Source organism: Eptatretus burgeri, chromosome 10 (genome assembly GCF_056783735.1).
Source record: "Eptatretus burgeri isolate ZD-2024b chromosome 10, Ebu_testis_v1, whole genome shotgun sequence".
NCBI classification, from domain to species: Eukaryota; Metazoa; Chordata; class Myxini; order Myxiniformes; family Myxinidae; genus Eptatretus; species Eptatretus burgeri.
Window position 1 is genome coordinate 25,051,997 of NC_140970.1, and position 17,288 is coordinate 25,069,284.

The window sequence follows — 17,288 nt, forward strand, 5'->3', positions numbered from 1 at the left end:
GACTATTCAGAGGCAAGCATGATACTTCACTGTTATCATCCTGATAAATAACAACCATCTGAGCTGTTATTATCTGCTAATGGAAGCTCACCCCTTCATGAAGCACTCTGGGACCACTATAGCGGTCATAGACCAGGAAGTAGGCAGGGTGTTAACCATCGTGCTCGCTTTGGTGTTTGGCTGAGGTGTCAGCTCAAAGGCCTAATCTTATAAGACATCATGGGATTTTTAACATGGTAGACAGACATGACAGTTGGCTTGACATACCCTCCAAAGAACAGGGTACTCCAGAATGCAGTGCCACCTGCAGTACAAGTTTACACAGTTCAGAACTAAACATCTAATCTGTAAAATAATACCACTTTTCTAATTTTAATGAGCACAAGTACAAATGAAAGCGAGGAAAAAAACTTTTGGGTCGGTGACAAACTATTTGCTCTAAGACTGATCCACAAAAGGATTGCTGGGAGATGATGACTCAGAATCTTTTCATGAAATATCAGAATGTGGTGGCATCCCTTGGTGTGAGAATCAACCTTGTGATATCCTTCATCAAGACTATTCTCCCACTTCCTTTCACTCCTTCGCTGAGGCTGACTCACTGCACAGAGCCTTCAGAACCAGACTATTTTTGCCCATCCATGAAGCTATCATTTCTCACTTCACCTCCTCTTCTATGCTTCATTTTATCTTGGTATAGTGCATATTTAAACCAGTATAGACATTATATGGAGTCGTACTTTGTCTGAATATTATAAATCACTGTGACCAGCTGTCCTGCAATTTAGGGATCGTCCTGTTTTCTACCAAAGCATCCCGCATCCCGTTTGTCTCGTATTCTCAGTAATTTGGCTTTATTTTGGTCGTGATACCAATGACCATGAGGCAGCTGGCTTGGACATACACAGTGTGACTTTAACATGCTTTAGAAACAATGTCAGGCATATTAAATGCTTAAAACCTCATAGCTTCAGAGGACTTTGGCCCCTGACCCAACAAGTGGTGCTGCTCCTTCACCCCACGAGACTGCCTCTGGCAGTGCCCGACCTCTTATCTGCGTGAGTGTCCCTTTTTCATGAGAGTAATAATACCTATGTAGCTGACAATAGTGGAAATAGTTAATTGGTACATTCAAAAGTTGCTTCAATGGCAGTGGACATTAGGGGTCAAGTCAAATGGTTAATTAAAGGCTTTTCCTTGAAAAAGATCACCTTATAAAAGAGACTCAAAAGTAGAGACAATAGATGGATTTGATTTATGGGGGACGAGTATGTGGGAAGGTATGTGTGTTTGGGTGAGAACATTCAACATTCCGGCATGCACCATATTATCTTTCGAACCCTACCACCCCTTACACTACCCCCATTTCTCTGATAGGTGGTTATCTCCTTTTAGTTCTCTTCCTCTTCTCAAAGAGAACACCCAAAATGTGTCCATCTCAAAAGTTTTCTCCTTCTGTGCAGCAAGAGCCAGCATTAAAAAGAGGTGCTAAGTTCCGTTATTGGGGTAAGAATTTGATGAAGACTAAATGGACAGAATTGCCTTTTCTTTTGACCATTCCTTAAATTTCCTCGTAACTTGAAAAAAGTACATCGTCATTCGTATGAAGAGTGATCTATCCCAGGAAAGGTGCTGTTCAGTGTGGTACATCACTCCTCTCAATGTTCTCAGGTAATGTAACACTTTTTATGACCTTCACCACCGAAGGTGAAGGAGGTTATGTTTTCACCTCTTTCTGTCTGTTTGTGTGCAGGATATCTCAAAAAGTTGCGGACGGATTCGGATGACATTTGGTGGACACTTGGTGGAATTCTTTCGATTTTGATGAAGATCCGAATCCGGATACGATAATTATTTAATTTCTGAAGTGATTCCTCACCATTGAGAGATATTGCTAAAAATGATACAGATCATGATATTTCAAAAATGTATTGGGCCAGATATGTTCTTGTGGATCAGGCATTGCGTGGTGGAGGTATGCGCTCCACCGAGTGCTGTTCCACTTTCACACTGCCTTGCATACACATCTATTTATGTCCATTTGCTTATCAATAACACATTGTAAGAAATTAAAAGTGAAGAATAAATAATAGCAGATGCATATTTGCATTTGGAGTTAATGCAAATTTGAAGTACCTGGTGTGCGAGGATGTAAATGTTGTGACCGACGGCATGTGGCGAAGCGCTCTGCTCTTCCCATCCATCGGTCATGCCACCTCCTCTGCCGTCCTCCCTCCCCTTATCATATGCCTGCTTGATCACATCTACCTGCAGGAATGGTGAGGTTTGTTTATAACAGGGACATCGAGGACATGAGCACAATCCAGCCAAAGTTATAAATAGGACAGGTAATTAATTATTTTACCTTGCATTATTTCTCCAAAATAGCATACATTACCTGGCCACTTAATGGAAAATCATCTGCCCGATTCTATATTGGCATTGCATTGAAACAAAGAAGCAAGTTCAGTTGATAGATGTGATGTCATATAATTTCCTTCCTCTTTGTTAACCAATCCTCTGATGGGAGGGGGAGATGTCAGACTGTTTCATTGTCCAAGTTTATGTCGTTTACCCTCTACATACTCATCTCTACATACTTTGATGTTTTTTTCACATTTATCTAAATTCATTTCAATTCTTTATTTTATCTGTTTCACTTTTTATTCCTCCCTCTTTATTTATCTGTCTGGGAGAAGTGAATTATTGCAGAATTTTTTTTTCTGTAAGGCTCACTTGTTAGCACCTGGATGGGTTTGAAGGTTGAAGAGTATCAGCTGAAACCCTAATCCTATCCAGGTTCCTCCTGATGATTCCAATTTTTCTCTTTACTTATTCGGGTTCCTTCTGATGACTCCAATGCAGTATTTGGTCTTCCGTTTGATCATCACCTCAGCATTGACTCCTGCACCTTCTCTCTGATGTTTCTCACTTTCACTTTGTGCCGACCTCAGCATTCCTTCTGTGTGCCCTCAATGTCACTCTTCTCACTGCTCTCAAGTACTTCATCTCTGCCGCCAGATGCTTACTCAGGTAGGTGTTCCTCTTTGAACACCCAGATTTCCACTCCATACAACAGCGAGCTTCACTATGGTCTTATATACAAGGCCCTTCAGTCTTCATGGCGTTTGATTGTCATACACCACTCCTGTCATCTTATGCCATGCTCCACTCACTCCCTGCAACCTTGCCTGCATTTCTCTCTTAAAATCACCACTCTCCCACCCACCCTCAGAGGCACAATAAAACCTTCACCTGAAGCCTGGACCTCTCAACCTCTACCTTCAGTTTTATTGGAGTCACACTTGATGTTTCTTCTGTTACTAATGTCTTTGTTTTGTCATTTTCATGCAAAGACTGCTGAGACATCAATCCCATTCCTGCACTGCCTTTTTCAAGTTCTCTGTCATCACAAAACATAATGTTATCTGCATAAATGACGTTTGCAATTGGGATCAGTTTTTTGACGTCGTCCTGTGGCGTGTTCTGTTTGCAAGCAGCTCGCATACCACTCGCCAAGCAGCTTGCTTGATTGAAAGGGCGTATACGATACTTTTATGCTTCACATTGGAACACTCATTTGAAACAATTGGGTCAATTTGATAGCATTTATGGCAGATTATGATGGGGTGTTTTCACATTTGTGTATTATCGGCCACACGTCAGTGGCCGCACTTTAGGCCACCAAGGGCCACCAGTGACTCACGGGCCACTCAATGAAGAACAGGGCCTTAAATGCTTGTGTTGTTCCGAAGCATATCCTCAGTTGTGTGACTGGCTTCCTGTACATTGCATCATCATCTGGATTAACTCTTCTGGCACTCCACAGATTTGTCTTCTTTCCTTATCATATGCTTTCTCCAGGTCAAGAAAAGTCAACATGCTGTCCTGTCTTCTCCCAAATCTTCTCGATCACTTGTCGAACAATTAACAGTGGATCTGTTGTACCTCTACCCTTCTGAACCCAAAATGCTTCTCCTCGATCAGTGATTCCACTATCTCCCTCATTATCATGTCATTGGTCTTTTTCGCAACTTTCAAGCAGTGTTGAAGGAGTTTCACACCTCAGTAGTTACCGTAATCTGAATGTTACCTTTCTTATTAAATATAGGGACCAAGATTAATTGCCTCCACTCTTCAGGTGTGAAGCATTGCTTGAAAGTTGCAACACCACTCCTGTGATCTTATGCCATGCTCTGTGCCACCTGTATTGCTCCTGTAATCAACCACACCATGGTGTCTCCCAGTACTCTGGCCATATCATATATTACATCATTGGGTCCTCCACATCATGCCCACACACACCTCTTCTGCTGCAGTTAACCAAACTCAATTGAGATAATTCTATTTCTAATAATTCCTGTTGGCTCCTTCTCCACAACAATAGATATATCTGAACTGCTTTGCTCTATCTCCTTTCACCCTCGCACACCTGAGACGTTTTTCTGGTTTGAAGAGATATCCTTCTGTTGCATTCTCTGCAATCGCTCTAATTACCACCTGGAGTACCACTGTCTCGCCCAGCATCATTTTAAAATACTTCAACCACTTCCATTGTGCCTTGTGAACCAGCAACATATCAATCTGTGATCTCCCTCCCTCCTCCCCCCCCCTTCACACACTTATGTATGTGGACAGCTGACTGCTTGGCTTTTCAAATCAGGTGTTAGTAATTGATTTCTGATTCACAGCACAAACAATGCCTGCCTTCTGAGTTCATCACCCCATGTCCAAACTTTCCTAAACACTTTATAATTTGACCGATGTTCCCTGACATTTAAATTCACATCCACCAGCAACAGCACCAACTCCACCTCACCAAATTCTGGTGCTCCTTTCTCAGGACCTTTTTCTCCTCTTCTGGACACTCAGTTTGCGCTACATATGCTGACACTACCAACAATATAAACCCCTTTACCTGCACCCTAACTATGGTATCTGAAATCAGCAGCTTGCATACAGAATATCTTCCACTATCTTTCTCAGCTCTCCTTCCACTATCTTTCTCAGCTCTCCTTCCACAGCCACCTAGATCCCACTCCTCTTGTACTTCTCTCCAGTGAAGTACAATTTACAGTCCATACCCAACTCCCTTGCCACTCTCCCTGTCCACCAGAGATCCTGCAAACACAGGATATCCTGCCTGCTTCTGACCATCATCTTTGCCACTTACATTCCCTTTCCTGTCAAAATTGACATGTTAAGTGTTAAGTGCTACAGTGGACAAACAAAATTTCTCTTCTTGTTATCAAGGCAATTTTCGTCTGACTTTTCGCCTTTTGAGCTATTCCTTCGGATCTGAAGATGGAGAAGCCAGATGCCAGTTACCGTCCAAGAATCAAAATAGTTTGGGGCTGCTGGGCTTGAGGTGGGCTAACTCCTTGCTGTTGTCTGCTGCCCCTGGCAGGGTTATGCCATGTACATGGCACATCTTGCAACTCCTTATAACCGGTAACTGCAGCTATTCTCTGGCAATAGATCCTCATTTTTCAATGAGACATTACCATAAATGAGACATGATCTGGGAGGTACTTTAAAGCTGTGGGAGCACTATGACCAATCATGAGGATCATTTAATGATAACAAAATTAAGAGAAAGAGAAAGTGGTTTCCAGCAGAGACAGCATTCGATTTTTGTCAACAATAATCATCATTAAACAGTTGTTTCAAGAAAAATATCTATAATGGGTGACAGCCAGAAAACATGTCCCCTGGTATGCAAGGAACACATCAACATAAAGATTATGGCTCTTATAAAACAATGTGTCAACCATTACCTTTTGGACACCAAAATAAGTGTGGCTGTTGTCGTGTAAGAAAGACAGATTGAATCGACATATAATGAATGATGCTGAGTCTTTAACGGCCACAATTATTCCCACCATATAGGGTCAGCCATAGAAAGTTTTTAGCCCTAGTCTTTCACATACTGGCTGGCCGGGTTCAACTAAGTTGGTTTGAGCAGGAATTTGTAATTTGTTCAGCATGCTGGTGATAGCTCACCTACTTTTCTTGAAGGGTACATGGTGGGATCTTTAATGTCCATCTGCAGTGTGAAAGCATGGTGCATGTTTTAGGGCATACCCGATGCTCATTGATCATCATTTCATTTTGTATGCAGCCTGTGGCTTCTAGTTGCATCATTGCTGAGAGTGTAGCTGTGCTACCGATACAGTACCCCTGTTTTCAGTAAGTTGGTACTCATTTTGCCAACCTCAGAAGGATGACAGGCCAAGTGTTATTTAATGGGACGAAAGGGGCTCAAACTCAAGACCCTCAAATATTAATCCAGCCATCTTAACCGTAAAGCTAACACCAGGCATTGCTCTGATTATTCTGAAAGATAAAATGAATGTCAGAATGTAAAATGAATGTCAGCATCTCATTTATTCATTATGGATGACAGCCACCCAACAATTCTGTTGTCAGACCACCTGACAATTTAACAACCACAAATTATCTGGAGTCTGGTACATCTGATCGAACTACCCAATTGTATTATGAAGACAGCTACTTTCACGTTATTAATTCGGTCACCACAATAGCTGGATGTCAATCTGATGAACATCATTGGGGTTACCTGAAACAATGCTTGCATTATCACAATCTTAGGCTGACTTTTATTTTACATACATGTGAAATTTTCCTGGCTTAAGATTACCATATATGTTTTGTTATGACAAGGATGTGCGAAGGGCAAATGGAAGTTCAAGAGGAGATGAAATAGACTCCAGGCAATGCATGTCCAAAATGGATTATACATATAGTGTTTGCCATTTAAATTGCAGCTATTTTAAATTTGAATGCGTCTCTCCTCCACTTTCTCAAAAGTTTTTTACGTGAGAGAAATTTTTATTTGAAGAAAGGAATTTTCACCAATCACTTTGTCTTTCTGATGAGAACTTTGATCTGAAACAGTGCAGAGTAGCTGTTTGTTGTATGAGCGATTGATGTATGAATTGGTTGAATTTTGCCTGTCCTCAAGTGCCGTATAAGTTCAAATAATTTTTTGCATACACACATATTTGTGTGGATGTATGTGTATATACATATATTTTATTTATTTATTTATTCGAACCCAAAATAACTCTCATGCACTAAAAACTATATCTATTAGGAACTTAATATTTGACGTAAATGCAGCCTAATGTTACAGAATTCACAAAACATTCTTAATGGGCATGTAAATTCACAAAACACTCATTTATGGCCAAGTGAACAACCTTATTCAATGCATGAAAGGCCATTGCATTCCGTGGAAATTGGTGTTTGGTGTGCTGCAAGTCGGCAAAGAATTATTGGCCCAATTTTCTTCTCAGAAACAGTAAACTCAGAACGTTACATCAACACAATCCATGATTTTTGGGCCCCTGACAGAAGAAGAAATCAACCAAGGATTGCTTCAGCAAGATGGTATGAGTTACACTTTGCGATACAGTAAGAACAAACTTAAGCTACTCTTTGGTGACCGTGTCATGAAGTCATTATGGCCACCTTGATCCCCAGATGTTACGTCGTCAGATTAAGTTTTGTGGGGATATTTGAAGGATATAGTGCAAACTACATATCCACACACTCTTGGTGAATTAAAAATAATAATCAGTGATACAATCAGCAATATTCCCCAAGAAATGCGACACTCTGTCAGAGAGCATGCCACGAAGAATGAATTTGTGCCTGCAACATGGTGGTGGACACTTTCAACATTTCATTGAAGGTAATCAATTGTGTAGATCATATCATGTCTTTCTGTGACATTAAGCAACATTTTCACAAAATATTTGGTTCCTAACTGATATAGTTTTCAGTGAATGGGAATTATTTAGTGTTCGTGAATAATACGAAAAAAGTCATCGTGTGTGTGTGTGTATGTATGTATGCATATAGGTATATATCTATATATATATGTATACATATCTTCTTCTTTCGGCGAGCTCCCATGAGGGGTCACCACAGCGGATCAACCGTCTCCATTTCGCTCTATACTCCACAACTTCCATTGACACTCCAACTACCCGCATGTCCACCCTCACCGTATCCATGAACCTCTTCTTTGGCCTTCCTCTTCTCCTCCTGTCTGGCGGCCCATCTTCAACATCCATCTCCCGATATACTCAGCTTCCCTCCTGTGCACATGTCCAAACCATCTCAATCACGCCTCTCTCACTTTGTCTCCAAACCATCCGACCTGCACTGTCCCTCTAATATACTCATTTCTTATCCTGTCTATCCTCGTCACTCCCAAAGAGAATCGAAACATCTTTAACTCTGCCACCTCCAGCTCCGCTTCCTGTCTTTTTGTTAGTGCCACCACCTCCAAACCACACAACATAGCTGGTTTCACTACCGTCTTATATACTTTCCCCTTCACTCTTGCAGCTACCCTTCTGTCACAAATCACTCCTGCAACTCTTCAACCACTCCATCCACTTCTCTCCCACACTCTCCGTCACTTTGGACAGTTGATCCCAAGTATTTAAACCCGTCCACCTCCCCCACCTCAATTCCTTGCAACCGCACCATACCACCACCCTCCCTCTCATTGACGCACATGTACTCCGTCTTACTACGACTGACTATAATTCCCCTTCTCTCCAGTGCGTACCTCCACCTCTCGAGGCTCGCCTCAACCTGCTCCCTACTCTCCCTACAGATCATGATGTCATCCGCGAACATCATAGTCCATGGAGACTCCAGTCTGATCTCGTCCGTCAACCTGTCCATCACCATTGCAAACAGGAAAGGGCTCAGAGTCGATCCTTGGTGCAATCCCACTTTTACCTTAAACCGGTCCGTCATTCCTACCGCACACCTCACCGCTGTCACACTGTCCTCATACATATCCTGCACGATCCTCACATACTTCTCCACCACTCCCGACTTCCTTATACAATGCCACAACTCCTCTCTTGGCACGCTATTATAAGCTTTCTCGAAATCCACAAACACACAATGCAACTCCTTCTGGCCTTCCCTATACTTCATCAACATTCTCAAAGAAAACATTGCATCAGTGGTGCTCTTTCCTGGCATAAACCCATATTGCTGCTCACAGATCATCACCTCTCCTCTCAACCTAGCTTCCACTACTCTTTCCCACACCTTCATTGTGTGGCTTAACAACTTTATCCCTCTGTAATTTCCACAGCTCTGCACATCACCCTTATTCTTGAAAATCGGAACCAGTACACTTAATCTCCACTCCTCCGGCATCCTCTCACTTTCCAAGACTTTATTAAACAATCTGGTTAACAACCCCACTGCCATCTCTCCTAAGCACTTCCATGCCTCCACTCGTATACCATCTGGGCCAACCGCCTTTCCACTTTTCATCTTCTTCATAGCAGTCCTCACTTCATCCTTACTGATCCACCCCACTTCCAGATTCACTATCTCCACCTCTTCCAACCTTCTCTCTCTCATTTTCTTCATTCATCAGCTCCTCAAAGTACTCCATCCACCTTCTCAACACACTCTCCTCACTCGTCAGCACATTCCCATTTGCGTCCTTTATCACCCGATCCTGCAGCACATCCTTCCCAGCTCGGTCCCTCTGTCTTGCCAATCGGTATAAATCCTTTTCCCCTTCTTTTGTATCCAACTTCTCATACAGCTCGTCATATGCCTTTTCCTTGGCCTTTGCCATCTCTTTTTTTGCCTTCCGCCGCCACTCCTTGTACTCCTGCCTACTTTCTTCATCTCTCTGACTATCCCACTTCCTTTTCGCCAACCCCTTCTTCCTTATACTTTCTTGTACTTCCTCGTTCCACCACCAAGTCTCCTTATCTTCATTCCTCTGTCCAGATGTCACACCAAGTACCTTCCTAGCATCTCCCTCACCACTTCTGCTGTAGTTGCCCAATCATCCCACCCATCTTTACCACCATCCAACGCCTGTCTCACCTCCTCCCTAAATTTCACGCAACAGTCTTCCTCCTTCAGCTTCCATCATCTGGTCCTTGGTTCAGCCCTCACTCTCTTCCTCAACCTCACCTCCAAAGTCATCCGACAGACCACCAATCGATGCTGTCGAGCTACACTCTCCCCTGCCACCACCTTACAGTCACTAATCTCTTTCAGGTTGCATCTCCTGCTTAAGATGTAATCCACCTGTGTGCACTTTCCTCCACTCTTGTATGTCACCCTGTGTTCCTCCTTCTTCTTGAAATACGTATTTACCACTGCCATTTCCATTCTTTTTGCAAACTCTACCACCATTTGCCCTTCCACATTTCTCTTGTTGAGACCGCACCTACCCATCACCTCCTCATCCTCCTTATTCCCTTCCCCAACATGCCCATTGAAATCTGCTCCAATCACCACTCTTTCATCCTTGGATACACTCTCCACCACTTCATCTAACTCACTCCAGAAATCTTCTTTATACTCCATCTCACACCCCATATGTGGGGCATATGCACTGATGACATTCATCATCACCCCTTCAATTTCCAACTTCACACTCATCACTCGGTCAGACACTCTCCTCACCTCCAAAACCCTCTTGACATAATCTTCCTTCAGGATTACCCCGACACCATTTCTCCTCCCATCCACACCATGGTAGAACAGTTTTAAACCACCTCCAATGCTCCTAGCCTTACTCCCCATCCACTTGGTCTCTTGTACACACAGTATGTCCACCTTTCTTCTCTCCATCATTTCAGCCAACTCTTGCCCTTTGCCAGTCATCGTCCCAACATTCAGAGTTCCAACTCTCACCTGCACACTTCTACCCTTCCCCCTCTCCCAATGCCTCTGGACTCGCCTTCCCCGTCTCCTCCTTCGCCCAGCAGTAGCAGAATTTCCACTGGTACCCTGCTGACCACCGGTACCGGTGGCGGTCATTGGTAACCCGGGCCTCGACCGATCCGGTATGGAAATTCGTTTTGTTGTCCGCATAATGATTTGGCATAGGTTTTTACGCCGGATGCCCTTCCTGACGCAACCCTGGTCGCCTCTTACGACACACAGGGATATCGTACACCTACTCTAACCGGGGCATACACCGGGCCCAGTTACACTGGTACTCATTTCGTCGACCTCGGAAGGATGACAGGCTGAGTCAACCCCCTGGTGTTTTCGACTTGGTATATATATATATATATATATATATATATATATATATATATATATATATATATATATATATATATATATATATATATATATATATATCTTCTTCTTCTTTCGGCTACTCCCGTTCGGGGTCGCCACAGCGGATCATCCGTATGATCCGCATAGTGATTTGGCACATGTTTTACGCCGGATGCCCTTCCTGACGCAACCCTGGTCGCCTCTTACGACGCAGGGATATGGTACACCTTTTTAACCGGGGTATACACCGGCCCATATACTGGTACTCATTTCGCCGACCTCGGAAGGATGACAGGCTGAGTCAACCCCCTGGTGTTTTCGACTTGGTATATATATATATATATATATATATATATATATATATATATATATATATATATATATATATATATATATATATATATATATATATATATATATATATATATATATATATATATCTTCTTCTTCTTTCGGCTACTCGCGTTCGGGGTCGCCACAGCGGATCATCCGTATGATCCGCATAGTGATTTGGCACATGTTTTACGCCGGATGCCCTTCCTGACGCAACCCTGGTCGCCTCTTACGACACAGGGATATGGTACACCTTTTTAACCGGGGTATACACCGGCCCATATACTGGTACTCATTTCGCCGACCTCGGAAGGATGACAGGCTGAGTCAACCCCCTGGTGTATTAATTCAGTGGCCAAACGGGGCTTGAACTCAGGACCTTTTGGATCCCAAGCCGCTGCCCTAACCACTGTGCCAACACCAGGCTATATATATATATATATATATATATATATATATATATATATATATATATATATATATATATATATATATATATATATATATATATATATATATATATATATATATATATATATATATATATATATTGTTGCGGTTGTGGAAATTCGCAAACCACCATTCAGGTCCCATAGGTGAGATATCTCTGTAAGTACATGTGTAGTTAGCCCCAAACCCGTTGTTTAGAGGGAATAAATGTGATTCATTCGGGCTGCGACGCTTTGAGATAGTCGTTTTTCTGTTCTATCTTTATTTTGAACCAACCACGCTCCAACCATCACACAACAAGAACAACAACAACGCCAACAGCCACGATCTTTACCTTCACAACTCGCTCCCGCAAACATCGCATCACCGCCATTCCAAACGGCACCATGGCCATAAACCACCACCATAAACCCTCCACCACCTTCACCTCTCTCCTTCTGCGGCCATTCCCGCACCACCTGTGAGCACCGAGCGTCGGGCTGTCCTGGGCTCGTACAAGACACGCGCCGAGCCGCGAGTGCAAAATGCAGCCTTTCCGAGGAGAATTCGGATCAGGAATGCTGCACGCCCACTTCTGATCCGTCCAATCAGCAAGCGCGGGGCAGTTTGGCCCCGCCTCCAGGCGCGTCTGTGTGGAATCGAGATATGCAAATTCTAGGATCAGGGGAAATTCACGTCCCCTTTATCTCCGTCCAATGGGCGAGCGTGGCTCCACCCCCGAGCTCGTTCTGATGCGGAAATTTACATATGGGTTCTCTTGCCGGCCTATAAAGCGCTGAGCGCAAGGCGAATCTGGCAGAGTCGGTTTGGGCAGAGTCAGTTTTGGAAGAGCGGAGAGTGGCAGAAAGGCAGAGTCGGTTTGGGGAGAGTCAGCCTTGGAAGAGCGGAGAGTGGCAGAGTCGGCCTTAGAAGAGCGGAGAGTGGCAGAAAAGCGGAGAGAGTTTTGGGCAGAGTCAGTTTGGAGCGCGGAGCGGAGTGGAGTTGGGAGGCGAGGGTGTCCCGGTGGTTTTCGGCAGTCGGCTGAGGAGAATTGGGGGAAGAGACCGAGGAGTTCGGGTCCGAGGCAAGGAAGACGGCGGTCGGCGAAGAGGTCGCGGTGGAATCGCTCGTCACGGGAACCAAGCAAGCCAGCTATACTCTTTCCCCAGAGCATCAACAATTCCCCCCCCCCTTTTCCCCCGCGCTGAGATAGTGCGAAAAGGGGCCCCGTTCCCACCCCACTCCAAACAGTGCCAACGAAACCCGCGAAGGAGCACGAAGTCGGGGCACCGCCGCGCTGCCACATTTGCGGCTCATCACAAAGACGCGGGTAGGACCCACCCGGTCTCGCGGACCTGACCGCTCTTTCAGGTCCCGCGCAAATATTGGCCCACAGGCCCCGTCTGCCCCCTTGTCTTTGAGGGTGGCCTTTTCTTTTGTTTCTGTGTAAACGTGTGTGTGTGGCGCCAGTCTGGTGAAGTAAAACTGTTAAGTGTTGCCGTGTGTCGGTCTTATTCGGTAGTATCTCTGCGTCATTGTTTCTTTTGTTACATCTGCTTTTTGTGCATAATTATTTTAATTGTATATGTGTGCTTTCCGTGTGCCGTGGAATAAATGTGCATCATGTTGAACTGTTTTCCCGTTTCGCTTCGTCTTTTCTCTAATTGAATCTCCATCTTGCTTCACGTAAAGGGTTGGTAGTGGGCTTAATACGCCCGATAATTAATCGGAACCGTCGAGGCCGACGATAACACCGCTCGGTTATCCCGATAGTACGGAACGGATCGCTTAAGCGGCCCGTGTCCGGAGTCGACCTGCGGCGAGGTGCGATCGCCCGGTCTACCCTCCGCGTGGGTACTTAGGTAGGTCGAGTTTGGCGAACAACTCTATATATACATATATATGTGTATATATATATATATATATATATATATATATATATATATATATATATATATATATATATATATATATATATATATATATATGTGTATATATATATATATATATATATATATATATATATATATATATATATATATATATATATATATATATATATATATATATATATATATATATATATGTATATATATATATATATATATATATATATATATATATATATATATATATATATATATATATATATGTATATATATATATATATATATATATATACATATATATGTATACATATATATGTGTATATATATATATATATATATATATATATATATATATATATATATATATATATATATATATATATATATATATATATATATATATATATATATATGTGTATATATATATATATATATGTATATATATATATGTGTATATATATATATATATATATATATATATATATATATATATATATATATATATATATATATATATATATATATATATATATATGTATATATATATATATATATATATATATATATATATATATATATATATATATATATATATATATATATATGTATACATATATATACATATATATGTATACATATATATACATATATATGTATACATATATATACATATATATGTATACATATATATACATATATATGTATACATATATACATATATATGTATACATATATATGTGTATATATATATATATATATATATATATATATATATATATATGTATATATATATATATACATATATATGTATACATATATATGTGTATATATATATATATATATATATATATATGTATATATATATATATATATATATATATATATATATATATATATATATATGTATATATATATATATATATATATATGTATATATATATATATATATATATATATATATATATATATATATATATATATATATATATATATATATATAAAATAATATAGATATAGTTCCATCAAGTCATGGCTGACTTCTGGTGATATTCATGATCAGATTTCTCCAAACATCCTTTTCCTGCACTCGTTCCTGAAGCTTTGGTAGAGAAAGCTTGGTTGAAGCTTTTACCCCATCCATCGAGTGCATACAAGGTCTGCCTCTTCCACTTCTTTCCTCAACCATACCTAGCATTGTTGACTTCTCCAGATCTCCAGAATTTCATTTTCTGCATACATGATGTATCCAAAGTATGACAGTTTCTGTTTCAGCAGAAACCCCTCTAATGTACTCCCAGGTGGTCTAATTTCTTCAAGCATTGATTTCTTTGTTCTTCTTGCAGTCTATGGAATTTTTAACATTTGTCTCCAACACATTTCAAAACTGTCAACCTTCTTCCTTTCTTTCTTTTTCACTGTTCATGACTCACAACCATACATTGCAACTGGAGATACCAGAAAAAAACGACATACAAGGAGAGGTCTTCTTATTCTTGCGTATGGCAGCTTAGCTGCTGGGGTAGCTATAATTTCTTGGAAGCGCGACTGTGTCGCTGATGCAGTGCCCCGCCAACAGTACACACTGGTACTCATTTCGCCGACCTCGGAAGGATGACAGGCTGAGTCAACCCCCTGGTGTATTAATTAAGCGGCCAACGGGACTTGAACTCAGGACCCTAGGATCCCAAGCCACTACCCTAACCACTAAGCCAACACCAGGCACAAAGAGAGGTACATTCAAAGTACAGTGCCCCCATGCCAACTCGCTTCGCAGCACATGGAGACGGAATTGGGAGAGAGCGATGTACAATAATTCATTAATTGCATAATTAAAATAAATAAATAATTGCAAAATAATTAATTTCTTAATCAATTGGCTAATAGCACACCAAAACCACCACTGTTTCATCTGAATCTGTAACTTTTTGAAAATTAAGTCATTCATTGAAAAAGAAATAATTATTTGATCAATTGATGAATCAATAAATCAGGAATACCCTTTAGAGTGAAATCACTTTTCACTGTCGCATCCAAATATCAGATTCGAGCTCAAAAGGTGGTCTGGGATATTGCCAAGATGAGAAAGAAAGTAAATAAGGAATTAAAAAACGATAACAATAAAGTAATTGATCAATTAATTGATTAATTTTTAAAAAATACCTTTTTTGCCAAAGCACATCTTCACTTTTGCCCCCAAATTTCAGCTTCCCAGCTCAACGGATGGCTGAGATATTGCCTGGACAAGCAAGAAAACAAACAAAGAAACAAGAGGATGTCGTGCAGAGCACGAAACTTGCAAAATCCATGAAACAAGTTTGACCTAAAAATAATTGGTGGTTGAATTCAGTGACCTGACATGTAAATCCTCTTCGAATATCAAGTCAATCGGATGAAAATTGAGGATTTTAGAAATCTCACCTAAGTTGTTGACCTTTGGCCTATGTTGACCTTTTGGTCAATGTTGAGCTAAAACAATTGGCTGTTTGAATTAAGTGACCTGAAATATATGTCTTCTTCAAATTTCAAGTCAATCAGATGAAAATTGAGGATTTTAGAAATCTCACCGAAGTTGTTGACGTTTGGCCTTTGTTAACCTTTTGACCTTTTGACCTCAAAAACAAATGGCTTCTTCCTTATGACAAATTCTACCATGTGGTGAAGTTTCATGAAGATCGGTTTAAAATTGTGACCTGCAGGTGACAAACAGACAGACAGAATAACAAAATCGACTGACCAATATCCTTGAAAAATCTTCGATTTTGCAGGTAACAAAGACAGAAAGGGGTGAAAACATTCCCTCCTCCTCCTTCGGTGGCAGAGGTAAAAATGCTTACAATTTTTTTTTTTAAAAGGCACCAGGTACCTCCTGTTTCCAATGTTTATTGAAACAATGCAATTATGAGTTTATTAAAAGTGATTAACCAACCGCACCGTAAAAGTTATATAAATAACAACAACAAAAAAAACCAGCAGGTACCATTTCAAGTTTTTATTTGCACAAGCACATGCAACTTTTCAAATGATGATGATGATTTAAAATCCAGTGAACTCAGTGGAGTCATCTGAAGACCACACAGGTGAGGGTGCTGATGAGTTGGGCACAAAAAGGAATACAGGTGAAGGCACTGAAGCAGGTTAGGATCCTCATGAGTCACTCACTGAAGGGGATGCAGGAGAGACAGGAGGGGCAGGTAAAGTAGGAGAGAGTGCTGATGCTCCTGAAGTGGACAGACCAGGGCAGAAAAAAAATGCATGATCGTGTGCTGACTGGCAGATTGCCGCAGGTTTCAATATTGCTCCTTGTATGGGAGCATAACATGATCCAGTGCCGATGCAATGGGCTATGTTAAACTCCTTCCAACACTGCCCAATGGTGAGCTCCAGGTAAATCGCAACCAAAACGCAGCAAAAGATGCAGAAGGTATAATAGGTTTTGAAAGTCTAGATTACCCCTTGGTGAAGCAGCTCGATCAGGGAGGTGGTATTGGGTGGCAGGAAGATCACTTCGACATTTGGGGTGGCCAAGAGTATTGTCGATGA

General features: G+C 41.2%; 1 protein-coding gene across 1 annotated transcript in view; it reads right to left on the minus strand.

The window, feature by feature from the left end:
- LOC147018114 (inositol 1,4,5-trisphosphate-gated calcium channel ITPR1-like) overlaps positions 1-17,288 on the minus strand; it is a 489,954-nt gene that overhangs the window by 143,568 nt on the left and 329,098 nt on the right. The window contains exon 45 of the mRNA XM_085900071.1: positions 2,137-2,268. Within this exon, the coding sequence (XP_085756197.1) occupies positions 2,137-2,268 (132 nt within the window). The remainder of the gene's footprint in view (positions 1-2,136; positions 2,269-17,288) is intronic.